The sequence below is a fragment of the Ovis aries genome, chromosome 1 (assembly GCF_016772045.2).
Source record: "Ovis aries strain OAR_USU_Benz2616 breed Rambouillet chromosome 1, ARS-UI_Ramb_v3.0, whole genome shotgun sequence".
Classification (NCBI taxonomy): domain Eukaryota; kingdom Metazoa; phylum Chordata; class Mammalia; order Artiodactyla; family Bovidae; genus Ovis; species Ovis aries.
Window position 1 is genome coordinate 88,455,227 of NC_056054.1, and position 16,709 is coordinate 88,471,935.

The window sequence follows — 16,709 nt, forward strand, 5'->3', positions numbered from 1 at the left end:
GGCCTGAGATAAACCTTGATATGTCTGTACAGGACCAAGAAAAATGTTGCAGCTCACTGTTTTCTACTTGGATATTCTGGTGTAAGATCATCAGTTGTTGAAGACTTTTTTCTCATTACCTTTTCTGGGACTCCATCTGAAAATAAACTGACTATGTAGGTATGGTCTATTTTAGGATGCTATCCCATTTTACTGGTGTATTGGTCTATCTTTATGTCAATAACTATACTGTTCTATTTAACATTATAATACATTTTGAAACCAGACAGCCCAAGACATGCAATTTTTTCAAGATTGTTTTGACTATTTTAGACGCTGTGAATTTCAAAATTTTACAATCACCTTGTCAATTTCATCATAACTTATTACATCTGAAATATCCTATTTCCAAATAAGGTCATATTCTGAAGTTCTGGATGGACATGACTTTGCGAGAAATATCATTCAATACAGTGTATCAGTCGGCCTAGGTGTTTATCAATTTTATAATTTCCAAAGTCTCACTTTTGATTTTGTTGATTTTCTGTTAATTTCCATTAACTTTGCAAATGTCCTCAGTCAATACCTTTCAAACATTTCTTCAGTACCTTTTTTATCTTCTGAAACCCAATTATAAGATTAAGATCATATAATTTTGCCTTCAAAACTCAGACATTCAATTCTTTTTATTTTTGCTTTTTTCTTTGGTTTCCAGGTTTTATACTTTCAACTGCCCTATCTTTTAGTTTACATCCTTTCCTCTGCATAGTCATATCATACTCTAGAATTATTTTGCTTTCCAAATGAACATTTCTCTGCTGAAATCCCCCCTTTTCATGCATGTTTTCTACTTTTTACTAGCTCCTTCAGCACTTTTATCATAGTTATCTCCCTCTGATAACTGCAACACCTGAGCAATCTCTGAGTTTGCTTCTATTGACAATTTCCTGTCTGCATCAAATTTTTCTGCTCCTTTGAATGATTCTGTAAGTTCTGACTATATGCGCTGTATATATTCTGTAAAAGAACAGTAAGTATTAAAAATGGCAGTTGCCTCCCAAAAGGGGAATGCCTATTTTGTCAGGTATATAGAATGGAAGGTTAGTTAACATGATTTACAGTTGAGGCGGAGATGAGCTTTGTTACTGCTAGTTTGATTCACATGATTCTACTGGAATCTTTGTGCTTTTCCTTTGAGCTGCCAGTTATCCAAACATGGGGAATTTCTCTCTGCCCTACATTCTGACTATATTTTAGAATTTCTGAGGCATTCTCTTTATATTCTGTTCAAGCCTTCTGAGTAGGTGAATTCTCAGATAAACTGTATTTCAAATTACCATGCCTTGTGGAGGATACAACTGTTTACGTTGCTAAGACCAATAATGCCTCAGAAAGACCTTTCCTTTGTCTTAGATCTAGTCTACATTCTTACCTTTCTAATAAATACACTGTTTTAAAAACCAGCACTCTGGCTGGTTGAAAAAAAGACAATATTAGGGCAGTAATCCAACATTTATTCAATTTCATTTCATGGCAAGTCTGTATAGAACACTGCACAAGTTGTCTTTCTCTTTCATAAAGCCAGTGAGTATTTACAGCATGACACTATTCTAGAAATAGAAAATCTTGGTAAGCAGGATAATTAAAAAGAGTTCTTACATTATATTAGATATCTAGGTTGATATTCTAAAATCTGATTAAAAGAGAATTAGTTCAGGCTCCTACATGTTAGTCTGCCATCTCCTAAAACCCTGTTCTCATCAATAAACAACTGATGTAAGGAGAAAAAACTGGGAAACAGCATTCTCATTTTTTAAAATCACAATGCTGAAATAGACACATCCATTTCATTTACATTTCATGACTAAAATTCATTCTTCTGCCTATACTTAACTAAAAGGGAAATGTTGTCTTGAGTGTCTTTAAAAACACAGGAAACAGTATCTGTGGATTTTGTCAGCTTAACCTCCTATTCTCAAAAGTCTACATGCAAAACAAAATTCATTGAACTACCTTACCCATTCATTCAAGTTATTAATACTACTATCTAACAGTGTTGGCAAGGCACACTTTGAAGGAGGGTATGGTTAGCTTCCATTACTTCAGGCTTAAGATAAGGGATGAAGGCAAATTCAAAAATTTCTATTTATAATCTCTTTTAAAACATTCATATTTTCAGCCCATGTTATTTCTAAGGGTAAAAGTTAAATAATGAAATTAAAATACTATTCAAGTAATATTTTTTGTTTTTAAAATAATTTAAAGTTGTTAATGCACCTCTAAGTTCTAATATGGAAGCACAAGTCCATGTTCTTCCTTGTGCCATCTTGCCCCCACATAAACTATAATTTTATGAACTTTATCTGTTTCCTTCTTACCATTCTGTGGTCCCTCACAACTTAGATTACAGCCTCCTTGAGGGACAGCAGTCAGGACTAGATACTGTTTCACAGATATGGTTGCATATGATGTGGTTGCACATGATGAAAATCAAGATTTTCAGAGGCATGAAAAAGATGTTTTATGGTTTGTACTGAAAATTTTTTTCATTGATGTCAGATTTCAATCAGTGTTTACTGAAATGTTTCCCATGTTCACTGTTGCTTTATATAGCTAAACAGTATTGTATTCCATTTTCTACAAGTACAGAAGTCTTCAGAAACATTTACCTTTTTACAACCAGAAAGCTTTTCATAATTGAGATCTATGGTTCTACTATATAACCATCTTCCCTTAATTGCTCCCTCTTACACTTTAAACTTTTCCTTACCATCTTTTATTCTGGCTATGGACCCACTTCTTCTAAAAAGAAAAACCTTGTTAATCTTCTTCAGAGATTCTTTTGCAAATCAGCTGATCACTGGGCACCTTCCAGATGAGTGTCTTCTTCTGAATTTTATCTGGGATCTGTAAACCATTCTTTATCTGCACAGATAAGGATTCAAGTAGAAGTACTCCAATTACTTGCATGTCCAGAGAGAAAATAATTTTGGTGGGTACATGTATCATAATTACTCTACACCTAGTTTTTCCAGATTGCTGTTTCTATCCTTTAGAATTGGGGTTCTACAAAGATCACATCCCATTAAAAAAGGTCCAACATCTGTTCAAGGTTTCTTTTTCAAATAATTATAATTTGCTATAAATGAAATCTTATGAAATTCTTGAGTGCAGTTTGAGGTGACTTTTATATTAATTATACTTGCTGTTATTCACAAACTTCTCAGCCTTGTGTAGGAACATTGACCACTGTTCTATACAAAACGCAACTGGAGTACATTTACCTATAGCTATTTTTTCTCATTCACTAGTAATTAAAATTTCACATCAGAGACTAAGCTTCATGAAACAAGTGTGAGCGAGCATGTGTGATAGACCATTTAGCATAGTATCTGGCCTTGTGGCAGGAATCAAATCAATATCCACAGAATATCTTGTGCAAAGCTTATGCAATTAAAGTGCTCATGTGAATTCAGGTCTACTTCCCTTTAAAGTTGGATTCCAGAAGAAATAAATTTTATAAAGACTGTATGAAATGTATTAATATGGTAAAACTATTACTTCAAAACCCAATTCTAAAGGAGCTGTTGAGCATTGCTGATTACTTGGGGTCCTGAAACATTTCTCTTACGTAAGTGCTCCAAACAAAACACGAGTTTTAATGGTTTTAAAAATGTGAAAAATTGGATTTTGCAGACTGCTTGGTGCAGTTCTGGTTGCTTCTCTTTAAAAAAAAAAGTAGAAAAAAAATATACAATTTTGTAGTCCTTTGGTTTTACTTTCTGGGCTAAAAAAGTATAGGCATAAATGTTTTTACATGATCCTCTTGAAGATGTCCTTTAAAATAACATCAAATATCTTAATTCACATCTCTTGATTATCAGGATTCTTTCATGTCACAGTCAGCCTTGATTAAATGGTTGAAACTTCAGAGCAGAATAAGTAACTTTCACGAATATCTCCCCAATCCCTGAGAATCATAATCACCAAAGGTATATTTTCTCGTTTCATCATACATCTCTGGAAAGTAGCCATGTTCGTTCATTGTTAACAGGGCAAGGAGCAGTGTCATAAAGGGTTAATCCATGTAAAGTGGCTTCAACCCGTAAAGAAATTTTCTGGAACAGAAAAGAAAATTACATATAGAAATTTGTTCCTTAAAGACAGATCACATGTTCAGTATATTCTGGGAATATCTTGGGATCCGGAATGTAAACCAATTCTAAGGAAGAACAAGAGAAAGATGGCTGTTGTACTGCCAAAAGTATCGTCTGTAGTACAAACAGAATTGTGAAAAATAAGCTTCTTTCCTCAGAAGTTCCTTGGTTTTCTCTGGTTTCTACGAAGAATCAATAAAACTAAATGTTGAGGATGGCCTATATAAATGTAGCCTGAGTTGATAAAAACTCTGAGAGAATATCTGCAAATTTAATTGTTTTACAACCCTATTTTCAAGGCTTAACCTTGCTAAAAGAACACTATTTCTCAAAGCACAGAAACAAATCACGTTAGAAGCTCCTCTTCTGGCTCACTCCTTGAGAAGTTAATTTTTGAAAAGGCGAGAGAGTTGCCTATAGAAAGTTTCTTATTCCACCAAAGGAAGTTTGACAGCATATATCTAATTCTACATTTTCTTACCTGAAAATCACGAATGTAAGTCAGGAAAAAACCAAAGAAGGAAAGTGACATAGACCATTCTGCTGCCGTAGTAATCATGTGAAGCACATAACCCTTAAGTGACAACAACAACAAAAAACAGTTCTGTGAAATTTCATTCATATGACCTCAAATAAAAAACCTGTAATATTTATAAACCAATCAGTATTCTGAAATATCAACCCTTGATTTATTTGACGTATCTCTAGAATTAAAGGTGGACATTAAAGACATCCTAAATGACCTATTACATTTTCATTTATAGCAAGTGAAATTTTCATTCAAATAACTAAGAACAGGAGAACTTAACTCTACAACCAAGAAGTTACTGCCTTTTCCAAAGTCATGAGCCATTAAATGCCACTAAAAAAGTTTAAGTAAACAATGCTCAGGTTAATAGGTTGCTCAGTGGTATAAAGAATCCGCTTGCAATGCAGGAGATGCAGATTCAATCCCTGGGTCAGGAAGATCCCCTGCAGAAGGGAATGGCAACCCACTCCAGTATTCTTGCCTGGAAAATTCCATGGACAGAGAAGCCTGGCAGGCTACAGTTGACAGAATCCCAAAAAGTTGGATATGACTAAGCAACTGAACATGAACACATGCAAAAAATGCTCATGACAAACTTGATACTACATTTTGAGCATTAAAATATGGATTCTGATTAGAAGTATCTAGTAAATTATTTCAGTTCTTACTTTGTCCTCAGGGTTCCAATGGAGTTTCTGAACTATATCAGCACCAAAACTGCCATTGTACAAAAGTGATGAGCAAGTCAGCACTATTAAAAAGAAATAAGTCAAGGAAGAATCTCAAGGAAGACCTGTAAGTTTAAGTTAAACTCAAAATTAAAAACAAATATCTTCAAAGATCTGAAAGGATCACACATGTATTTGTTTCCAAGGCCCAAAACCATTTTCTTAAAGACTTCATATTACATGGCATTAGTAAAATTTAAAATGTGCCCAGATTATTATCAAATGCTTTGCAGAGTCAGTTTCTCTTTGCTCAATAAAGTCTTAGTTCTATCATAAGCTTTTGCTACACAATTGTTCTTAAGGAGGGAATCAACTCATCTTTCCTGTCTTTGAAGTGAGTATGATTAGGCTAGACATTATCTTTGTTTCTCACTCAGTTACCATGTCCCAAGTAAAAATTTGAATTTCATGATTCAAATTAATTTAGGATTCAGTAAACCAAGACGCTCACCCACAAAAGGCCTGTTTACAACATGTCAACAGTGTTCACTTAAATGTTGTTGTTCAATTCCCTTTCAAGGATAGCCACATTTTACAGCAAAGGATACTGCTAAATGCACTTACTCCACACCAGATAACCAATAACAGTCTGATCCAGAAGACTTGTTTGCCATGAATTTTGGGCTGCATTTGGTAGGAAAGGATAGTCTGAACAAACATATATAACGAGCCCATACCAAATGTGAGCACAGCTCCACACACATGTACAGCAAAAAAGGTGGTTTTCTGAGAGGTAAAAGGAAGAAATAAGTCAATAAAAGAAACTACAAAATCACAAACACAATATTTAAAAACACAAGTCCAGCAAATTCAACAGGACATTCACTGAGTAGGAAAGCTATGTAGAATCTACAGATTATTTCCTGAGATAATTTTCTCTCAGTACTCAGCATAAACCTGAAAATTACAGTCATCCAAATTACTTCATATGCCACTAGTGAAAACATGACAGTAATTACTCATTTACTCATGCTTATTTGGGTGCCACTTATGTGTCAAGCTACTGTTCTAAGCATTCAGATATATGAGTGAACAAATTAGATAAAAATTTGGCCCTCACAGCTTACATTCAAGTGAAGGAAAACAAACAATAAAAAATAAACTTTAGAAATAATTCCATATATGTTAAATAGTGATATGGGTTATAGAAAAAGAGTAGAACAGAGTAAAGAGAACTAGGATGGTTGGGAATGCAGGAGGCAAGGAGTATCAACTTAAATTTAAATAAAATCTAAATACAATTTAAAGGTTCAAGAAATTAAAACATTCTTCCTTGTTTCTAGTTTGACTTGTTTTGATAAATTATACACTAAGGGATTAGCATAAATTGCAAATTTTTTCTCTGTTGCCTTACTCTTTGTTTTTGAATTAATTTATTGTTTTCCTTTGCCTTACTCTCATTAATATCCCCTTACATTTTACTTTTTACTATATATGCCCCCATTTAAAAGTGATGACAGTAACTCCCCAAAAATTCTATTATCAAAGCCTTTGGTTGAAGTATTAGGTTGGTGAAAAAGTAATTATGGTTTTGGACCACTGCAACTAGGCTCAAACATATCTTTATTAATCAAAATAAGAACCATCACAATGACACATTTTTACCAATGAGAAATAAGTTTGTTTATTCCTGTAGCATAAAAATTCTTGCCGTGAGATTCAGTGAACTCTTGGAAAGCATTTTCTGCCTCCTGCTAGTTGTGGAAGCATTTTCCCTGCAAAAAGTTGTTGAGATGCTTAAAGAAGTTGTAGTCAGTTGGCAAGAGGTCAGGTGAATATGGCGGATGAGGCAAAACCTCATAGCTCAATTTGTTCAGCTTTTGAAGTGTTGGTTATGCAATGTGAAGTTGGATGCTGTAGTGGAGCAGAACTGGGCCCTATCTGTTGACCAATGCCAGCTGTAGGCACTGCAGTTTTCAGTGCATCTCATCTATTTGCTGAACATACTTCTCAGATGTAATGGTTTCGCTGGGATTCAGAAAGCTGAAGAGGATCAGCCAGGCAGCAAGCAGACCACCAAACAGTGACCATGACCAAGTCTGGCTTTGGGAAGTGCTCTAGAGCTTCCTTTCAGTCCAGCCACTGCGCTGGTCATTTCCCATTGCTGTATGAAACCCACTTTTCATCGCACATCACAATCCAATTGAGAAACGGTTTACTGTTACATAGAATAAGAGAAGACAACACTTCAAAATGATGACTTTTTTTTTTTTTCAGTCAGCTCATGAGACACCTTACTTACTGAGCTTTTTCAGTTTTCCAATTTGCTTCACATGCTGAATGACAATAGAATGGTTGGCACTGAGTTCTTCGGCAACTTCTCGTGTTGTTTTAAGAGGATCAACTTCAGTGATCCTCTCAATTGATTGTTGTCAACTTCCAACAGCCAGTCACAGTGCTCCCCATCTTCAAGCCTCTCGTCTCCTTTGCAAAATTTCTTGAACCACCATTGCAATGTATGTTCCTTAGCAGTTCCTGGGTGAAATGCGCTGATGTTGCAAGTTGTCTCCACTGCTTTACAACCCATTTTGAACTTGAATAAGAAAATTGTTCAAATTTGCTTCATCTAACATAATTTCCCTAGTCTAAAATAAATATAAAAACAAACAGCAAGTACTAAGTCATTAGCAAAAAAAAAAAAAGTGTATAACATAATCACATTTACTTAAGAATGTATTTCAATATCAAACAGCAAAGTTCAACAATGCAAAATCACAATTACTTTTGTACCAACCTAATACAGTTTTCTAAACTGATGCTGCCTGTGTCAGTTGGTTGACAAGATACCACACAGCAGGTGGTGTGAGGGTATGACTCCCCAGTATTCACTGCAGCACTATTTTCAATAGCCAGGACATGGAAACAACCTAAATGTCCACTGACAGATGAATGGATAAAATATGACACATATACACAATGGAATATTACTCAGCCACTAAAAGGAATGAAACAGGGTCATCTGTAGAGACGTAGATGGAATGAGAGTCTGTCATACCAAGTGAAGTAAGTCAGAAAGAGAAAAACAAATATCATATATTAACACATATATGTGGAATCTAGAATGGACATGTAGACACAATGGGGAAGAGGAAGGTAGGACAACTGGGACAGTAAATAGGAACCTGCTGTATAGCACCGGGAGCTCAGCTTGGTGCTGTGATGACCTAAATGGGAGGGATGCGGGGTGGCGGGGGCGGGGAGGAGAGGTGGGAGTGAGGTCCAAGAGAGAGGGGATATGTTCCCTGGTGGCTCAGATGGTAAAGAACTTACCAGCAATGCGGGAGACCTGGGTTTGATCCCCAAGTTGGGAAGATGTCCTGGAGAAGGGAATGGCAACTCACTCCCATATTCTTGCCTGGAAAATTCCATGGACAGAGGAGCCTGGCGGACTACATACAGTCCATGGGGTCACAAAGAGTGGGACATGACTGAGCGACTACACTTTCATAGCTAATTCACTTCATTGTACAGCAGAAACTAACACAGCATTGTAAATCAATTACATTACAATTGAAAAAGTAAAATTTACATTAAAAGAAAAAAGAGGGTATGACTAAGGTAACAGAAGAGAGATTAGGTTAGGGGTTGGTTCTCTCCTATAAACAACTATGCTAATTCACATACAGTCTTTTTTAAGCTGAAGGTGTAAGAAGTCTCAAGTATAAAGAAATAAAGAAAACAAGTTATTTGGATTCCTTTGGAGAAAGTGCTACTTTGATAAGGTTTGGGATGTTTTAACTGGCAGTAAGTTACGGGCACTGGGAAGGGAAAAAAATCGTTACTATCACCTTGGGTCACAAAGGAAAAAAAAATTCAGCACCCATAAAACAATACAAAATGGTAATACAAAATGGTAATACAAAATGGTATCTTCTTGGTTCATATGAATTTACCAGCATATACGGATACAGGCTGCAAAAATGAAACTGATTTAGGGCTAAGAGCAGGATTTTTCTCCTTAAAAATATTCTCACATATATTTGTTGACTGAAAAACATGCACAAGATAAAAGTTGAGTGTGTGCTGTGTTTAGTTGTTCAGTCATGTCCAACTCTCTGTAACCCCGTGGACTGTAGCCCACAAGGCTCCTTGTCCATGGGGATTCTCCACGAAAGAATACTGGAGTGCCACACCCTCCTCCAGCATCTTCCCAACCCAGGGATCGAACCCAGGTCTTACTGCAGGCAGATTCTTTACCATCTAAGCTACCTTGAGAGTTACATTTTATTTGGAAGACTTTCTGAAGACTTCAAGTCCAGGAGGTAGCCTCTCAGATAGCTCTAAGAAACTGTCCTGAAGAGATAAGGAAGGAGCCAGATACATGTAAGTTTTGCAACAAAGATGACTACTATTAATTAAAGAAAACCAGATATCTCAACTTAGTTTTGTGCTTTTCTATATATGGAAAGATGCAAGAGCCTGGGCTCACTGAAATCATTCCTTTGATAAGCACCTTAACTATCTATGTCCAGTATCCAGTCCCCATCCTGAGTCCCCTCAGGGTACACCGCTGGGTGGTGGCTGCAGTGGCTGAAGGCTTGGCAGCTGGGAGCCCATTTGTCTCCATCCTGAGTTTTCTCAAGGCTCACTGTTGGGGATGGCTGTAGTGGCTTGATGACTGTGATATCCTTTGTTTACTGACGTGGCAGGCAACATTTTTCATTCACATACTGGTGAAGCTAAATACAGATAAGTCTGATCAATGCCCACATGTGATCAGCACACAGTTCCATCAACAAAATCCCACAGTTATAAGAAAAAGAATGGAGAGCATTCACTACTATGTTTATAATCAGAATGGAGGTGTATAAAGCTGATTTTAACTGATAGTACTTCAGCTTAATCCATTTAATTTTGTCATTTAGAGACTAGGGAAACAGCAAAAGATCTTGAAATGGGCAACAGATACCCTTTCAATAGAATGCTAGAGCCTGTGGGAATGATTCTATAGAAATGTTAATTGTTCTTGGCTTTGATTAGGCTATTTTGCAGAGAGAACTGGTACAATGATAGATATTATGTGTAGAGATAAAAGTTAACTTATTGAAAATGCATAGTAACACAAGTAATCAATGTGAATAGAAAGGCGTACTGTGTCCCACTGAATGCAACTGACGTTCATTTTGTGAATAATGACCAGTTTTGTTAGTTTAGAATCTATTTGTAAATTCATTTGAGCATTTCTTTTCTGACTTATAACTGTATGGCACTTTGACTTCTTTTTGAAGTGGTTTGCAATATCGACTATTCCTCTCATTAATTAATAAATTAAATGCAATCTTTGACACATGTACCACAACAGTCTCAATTTTATCTTCTTTAAAAATATATTTAGGACTTCCCTGGTGCTCCAGTGGTTAAGAATCTGCTTGCAATGCAAGGGATACTGGTTTAACCCCTGATCCAGAAAGATCCCACATGCCACAGAGCAACTGATTCCATTGGCCACAACTACTGAGCCTACATGCACCCTATAGCCCATGCTCCACAACAGGAGAAGCCACTGCAATGAGAAGCCTGTGCACTGCAACTAAACAGCAGCCCTCGATCACTGCAAGTAGAGAAAGCCCTCACACAACAACAAAGACCCAGCACGGCCAAAAAATATATCAATCAATCTTAAAAAAAAAAATATATATATATATATATATATCAGAGAAGGCAATGGCACACCACTCCAGTACTCTTGCCTGGAAAATATATAAAATTTAACAAAAACAAAAACATACTCCTCGACAAAGACAAGACAAATTATAGAGGTATGTGTGTGATCAGGGGCAAATGTTTGCTACAGAAATTATAAACCCTGTAATCTTCACCTAAAAATTTTAATGAAACTTAAAAACTAGTCATGTATGGATGTGACAGTTGGACTATAAAGAAAGCTGAGTGCCAAAGAATTGATGCTTTTGAACTGTGGTGTTGCAAAAGACTCTTGAGAGTCCCTTGGACTGCAAGGAGACTCAACCAGTCCATCCTAAAGGAGATCAGTCCTGAGTATTCATTGGAAGGACTGATGTTAAAGCTGAAACTCTAATACTTTGGCCACCTGCTGTGAAGAGCTGACTCATTTGAAAAGACCCTGACGCTGGGAAGGCAGGATGACAAAGGCAGGAGGGGAAGGGGACGACAGAGGATGAGATGCTTGGATGGCATCCCTGATTCAATGGACATGAGTCTGAGTAAACTCCGGGAGTTGGTGATGGATAGGGAGGCCTAGCGTACAGCAGTCCATGGTGTCACAAAGAGTTGGACACGACTGAGTAACTGAACTGAATGATAGTCCTTCCAAAGTCTCCTTGAAGATAAATTTTCTAGGAAATAAGAATGCCATGTGATAACAGAGGCATAAATTACAGTTATGCTGCCACAAGCCAAGAAAGGCCAAGAATTACTAAAAGCTGAGAGAGAGGCATGAAATAGATTCTCCCTCTGAGCCCCCAAAAGGGAACCAACTCTACTAACATCTTGATTTCAGGTTTCTGGCCTCCTGAACCCTGAGAGAATAAATTTCTCTCATTTTTTAATATCCAGCTTCTGGTATTTTGTTATGACAGCTCTAGAAAATCAATATAGATTCCTGCCTAGTTATCCCTTCCAAGTTTTCCTGAGGATAAATTTTTCTAGGGTCAACTAAAGAATGTCACTCACCATCTGGACCTATGGGGATTAGCCCTGGTAATCACTCATCTTCAACACACTCTGAACAGAGCTTAGGGCAGAGATCTGTAATGAGGCACTCTGTGTGCTGGGAAAAACTGGCACAACAGGCCTTCAGAGATAATTTTCAAGAGATAATTTTATGAACCCAAATTCTTGTATCCTCTCATACTTAGAAAAGCACTAACTTAGATAGTCCTGCCTTATGACTAGCAGCAACTTTCTATGAGACGTGTGTTTGACTGAATATACTCTTTTTCCAGTATCACATATATGCTGATGGGAGTCCCCTTAACTTCTCTGGAGCAGTTCCCCATAGCTATCTCAGAGGATGCCTCCAGGCTATCGTCCTCAGTGAAAGTCGCTCAGTTGTGTCCAACTCTTTGCAACTCCCTGGACTGTATAGTCCGTGGAATTCTCCAGGCCAGAACACGAGTGGGTAGCCTTTCCCTTCTCCAGGGGATCTTCCCAACCCAGGACTGAACCCAGGTCTCTCGCATTGCAGGCAGATTCTTTACCAGCTGAGCCACAAGGGAAGCCCTCATAAGTCCCCAAATAAAACTGCAATTCACATCTCTCACATCTCTCACATGGTATATTTTTATTTCAGTCGACACACTAGGATGGGAAAAATTCCTAAACACTGAGGACACATATTTGTTTCGCTGCATTTTTTTTTAATTGTTTGGCTGTACGCTTGCAGGATTTTACTTCAACCAGGAACTGACCTCAAGCCCTCTGAAAGAGAATCTGTCTGCCAATGCAGGAGACGCAAGAGACGTGAGTTCAATCTCTGGTTCGGGAAGATCCCCTGGAGCAGACAGTGGCAACTCACTCCAGTATTCTTGCCTAGAAAATTCCATGGACAGAGAAGCCTGACTGGCTACAGTCCATGGGAGCGCAGAGAGTCAGACATGACTGAGTGACTGAGCACACACATACAAAAACTTTGGCAGTGAAAGCACAGAGTCCTAACCACTAGACCACTAGGGAATTCCCTTGCTGGATCCTTTCATACACACTTGTTTTCAGAGAAATTAAATAATGTATTTTTTTAAGTCAGAGTTTTCAAAGGCCATATTGTAATTATTAGGTCTCTTTAAATGCAGATGATCACAGTAATCACAGGGAATTTTTTATCTATCCTGCTTAGTTCCTTTAGCCTCTCTCAGTAAGTTACTAAATATTAATACTTAATATGAAAGCATGTCTGTGCTAAGCACTATGTTAGGTGCTGGGTATACAATGGTGAATGAAACCACTGAGCTATACTTAATGGAGAAATATATCAACTTAAAAATTAAAAATAAATTTTAAAAAACATAAATAAGAGATTATACTACCAGAAGTACTGCAAAGAATTAGTTTCCAGAGGATTAGAAAACACAAAGAAAGAAAACCTGAAATTTACAAGAGGAAATCTACTGACAAAAAAAGACTGCCCTGAGGAAATAAAGTCTGCCTACATCTATCTAGGCTTGGTTTGTACTATGTGCAACAGAAGAAACAATGCATGAAACAGTTAAGTAAACCTTATTCAAGAACACAGAAAGATCCCTGCTATGTATAATATAAGGACGGGCAATGATGCAGCATGAGGCTATACAGGTAGGCAGCAGTCAGATCTCACAGCACCTTTACGCAGCTTGGTAGTTTAACAAATTATTTTTTTTTCCCTCTCTTGATTTCATCTCTTTTCACGTGACCTTGGACCTGTGAGCTTTAAGCAGGGGTACAAGGAAACAGGAATGAGGTATATATATATTTCTAAAAGATTACTTTGGCTGCAGCATCAAATTAAAGGGATGTAACACTGAATGCAGAACTATTAGGGAGACTATGGCAGTAATCCAGAGGAGAGGTGGTAAAATCTAAACTGGCTGAGAAGGAGATGTAGAGACAGTTGGGGAAAAAAATGGAGAAGCAGATGATTTCAAGAAATATTTAAGAGATAAAACCAACAAGTCCCTATTTTAAAATAAAGTGCTTGTCTCTCTTCCAATTTAAGCTCTGCACCTATAAATCCTTTGTAGACCTGGTTTGTGTACAATTTTTCCTATATGAATCAACTAGAGTTTGTCTCTGCAAGAGAGAAGTGGGGAGAAGAGAAAGAGGCATTTAACTCACCATTTTAAATAAGCAGTGAAAGTTTACATTAGAAAGGAAGGAAGGAGAACTGTTTGCTATGTGAGTAATGCTACAGGGTTTGCTTATAAACAGGCAATGAAGCCATAAGTAAAAGATGTAGAGCATATTCATTCAACAGGTCCAAAGCTGCATGAAAATAGATATTATCAGGAGAAAAAGTAATTTGATTCAAAATTATAAGGTCAAAGAGACCCTTGTGATGAATGTGAATTAGAATGGAAGCTGAAAATAAAGAATGTATACAAATATAAACTGTTTTAATGGCTGAATGAGATTAAGGGAGAAAGGCAGTTTTGCATGGATGCTATTAGGAACTCCCACTGGAATTCACTGGGCTGTGTATAAAAGTATCAGCTACTAATAGAAGTAGCTATGTTAAATGTAAAGGTCACTTTGCAATCCATTTTTACTAAACAGTGATTAGAGAAATATTGTTAAATTGATCAAGGGATAACTGGAGCAAAGAATCACTATCCAAATACTAAAAACCTCCAAACACATTTTTAAACACTGAGCTATACAAACCAACTACAGAAGGCATGACCCTATTTGTGGTAGACAGCTAGCTAGCTGTCCACACAAATTTCTGTATCCCTTCCATAGTACAGAGTTGCCCTGGGAACTGCTGCCCAGCAAGATTTTATTTTCCAGCCTTTCTTGTATCTAGCAAAAATGAATGTGAATAGAACCATGTGAGTCACTGCCAGGTCAAAGTTTTTAAGAAGCAGGTGTGAATTTTGCATGTTCTCTTTGTTTCAGGCAGCTAGATGCAGAAGACAAAAGAGTCTTAAGGATTTGCAAGGCCCAAAGATTGGCAGTGTGTGGACTTTAAATCACTGTGGAGGATAAGCCATCTACCAACCAAAAATACCAGCATGTGATGCATCTATGTAAAAAATAAACTTTAATTGTGTTAGGACACTTAAATTTTGGACTTTGTTACAGCAGCAAGCATTACTCTAATATCTGCTTATGTATTATGCATTATGTAACTGGATGTTTAGGTTTCCTTTTTTAGCATGTATTTTTCTGTACTTCAGGAAAATACTTATGCTAGGCTAAAACACAAACCTGGAAGTTTGCCACAAGAGAAAGTCCTAAACAACTCAGTAATCCAAGTACAAGGCCAGCCTTGTTTAATCTGATGATTCGATTCTCTTCCGGATTCAGAGCATGAACTTGCTTATAACGAACATAAATGGTCGCAACACCTGGGAAAAGACAATCGGAAAAACAAAAAAGTAATAAATAACTAAGGAATAAAGTTGCCAATAAAGAGCTCACAAAAGTCAGTGGTATCTAGAAACATGGAGTTACTCCCGCCCCCACTCCACCCCTTGACCCCACTGCACGTGGGATCTTAGTTCCCTGACCAGGGATCAATCCCATGCCCCCTGCATTGGAAGCTCAGTCTTAACCACTAGACTACCAGGGAAGTCTCAAGAAGCATAGTTTCCTTTTAAAGATAATCTGAAAGAAGAAAAAACAAAACAAGCAAAGAACCAGCTGTAGTTTCTAAAGAACTTTTAAGATTGTACTGTAGAGAAACGCAAATCAAAACCACAATGAGGTACCATTTCATACCAGTCAGAATGGCTGCGATCCAAAAGTCTACAAGCAATAAATGCTGGAGAGGGTGTGGAGAAAAGGGAACCCTCTTACACTGTTGGTGGGAATACAAACTAGTACAGCCACTATGGAGAACAGTGTGGAGATTCCTTAGAAAATTGCAAATAGAACTGCCTTATGACCCAGCAATCCCACTGCTGGGCATACACACCGAGGAAACCAGAATTGAAAGAGACACGTGTACCCCAATGTTCATCGCAGCACTGTTTATAATAGCCAAGACATGGAAGCAATCTAGATGTCCATCAGCAGATGAATGGATAAGAAAGCTGTGGTACATATACACAATGGAGTATTACTCAGCCATTAAAAAGAATACATTTGAATCAGTTCTAATGAGGTGGATGAAAACTGGAGCCGATTATACAGAGTGAAGTAAGCCAGAAAAAAAAACACCAATACAGTATACCAACACATATATGTGGAATTTAGAAAGATGGTAACAATAACCCTGTATGCGAGACACGAAAAGAGACACAGATGTATAGAACAGTATTTTGGACTCTGTGGGAGAGGGAGAGGGTAGGATGATTTGGGAGAATGGCATTGAAACATGTATAATATCATATAAAAAATGAATCGCCAGGCTAGGTTCGATGCAGGATACAGGATGCTTGGGGCTGGTGCACTGGGATGACCCAGAGAGATGGTATGGGGAGGAAGGTGGGAGGGGGATCAGGATTGGGAACACTGTGGTGGATTCATTTTGATGTATGGCAAAACCAATACAGTACTGTAAAGTAAATTTAAAAAAAATTAAAAAATAAAACCAAAAAAAAAAAAAAAAACCTTTCAGCAAATGAAAAGACTGCCTCAAAATTAATTTAAAAAATTGGGAAATGTTAAAAAAAAAGATTGTACTGTAAAACTACTATTATC

At 37.2% G+C, this 16,709-nt stretch overlaps 1 protein-coding gene across 7 annotated transcripts in view; it reads right to left on the reverse strand.

Annotated features, from left to right (window-relative positions):
- Positions 1-1,472: 1,472 nt before the first annotated feature.
- DRAM2 (DNA damage regulated autophagy modulator 2) overlaps positions 1,473-16,709 on the reverse strand; it is a 29,511-nt gene continuing 14,274 nt past the window's right edge. For 3 of the 7 annotated variants that reach the window (XM_004002311.5, XM_042252249.1, XM_060412534.1), the window contains 5 exons: positions 15,273-15,412; positions 5,942-6,119; positions 5,334-5,416; positions 4,618-4,710; positions 1,473-4,097 (listed from right to left, as the gene is read on the reverse strand). In XM_004002311.5, the coding sequence (XP_004002360.1) occupies positions 3,990-4,097; positions 4,618-4,710; positions 5,334-5,416; positions 5,942-6,119; positions 15,273-15,412 (602 nt within the window). In that variant the 3' untranslated portion in view covers positions 1,473-3,989. Of the gene's footprint in view, positions 4,711-5,333; positions 5,417-5,941; positions 6,120-8,663; positions 8,783-15,272; positions 15,413-16,709 lie in introns of those variants that run through there. The other 4 variants (XM_060412529.1, XM_060412520.1, XM_060412530.1 and 1 more) reach the window with 2 other exon arrangements.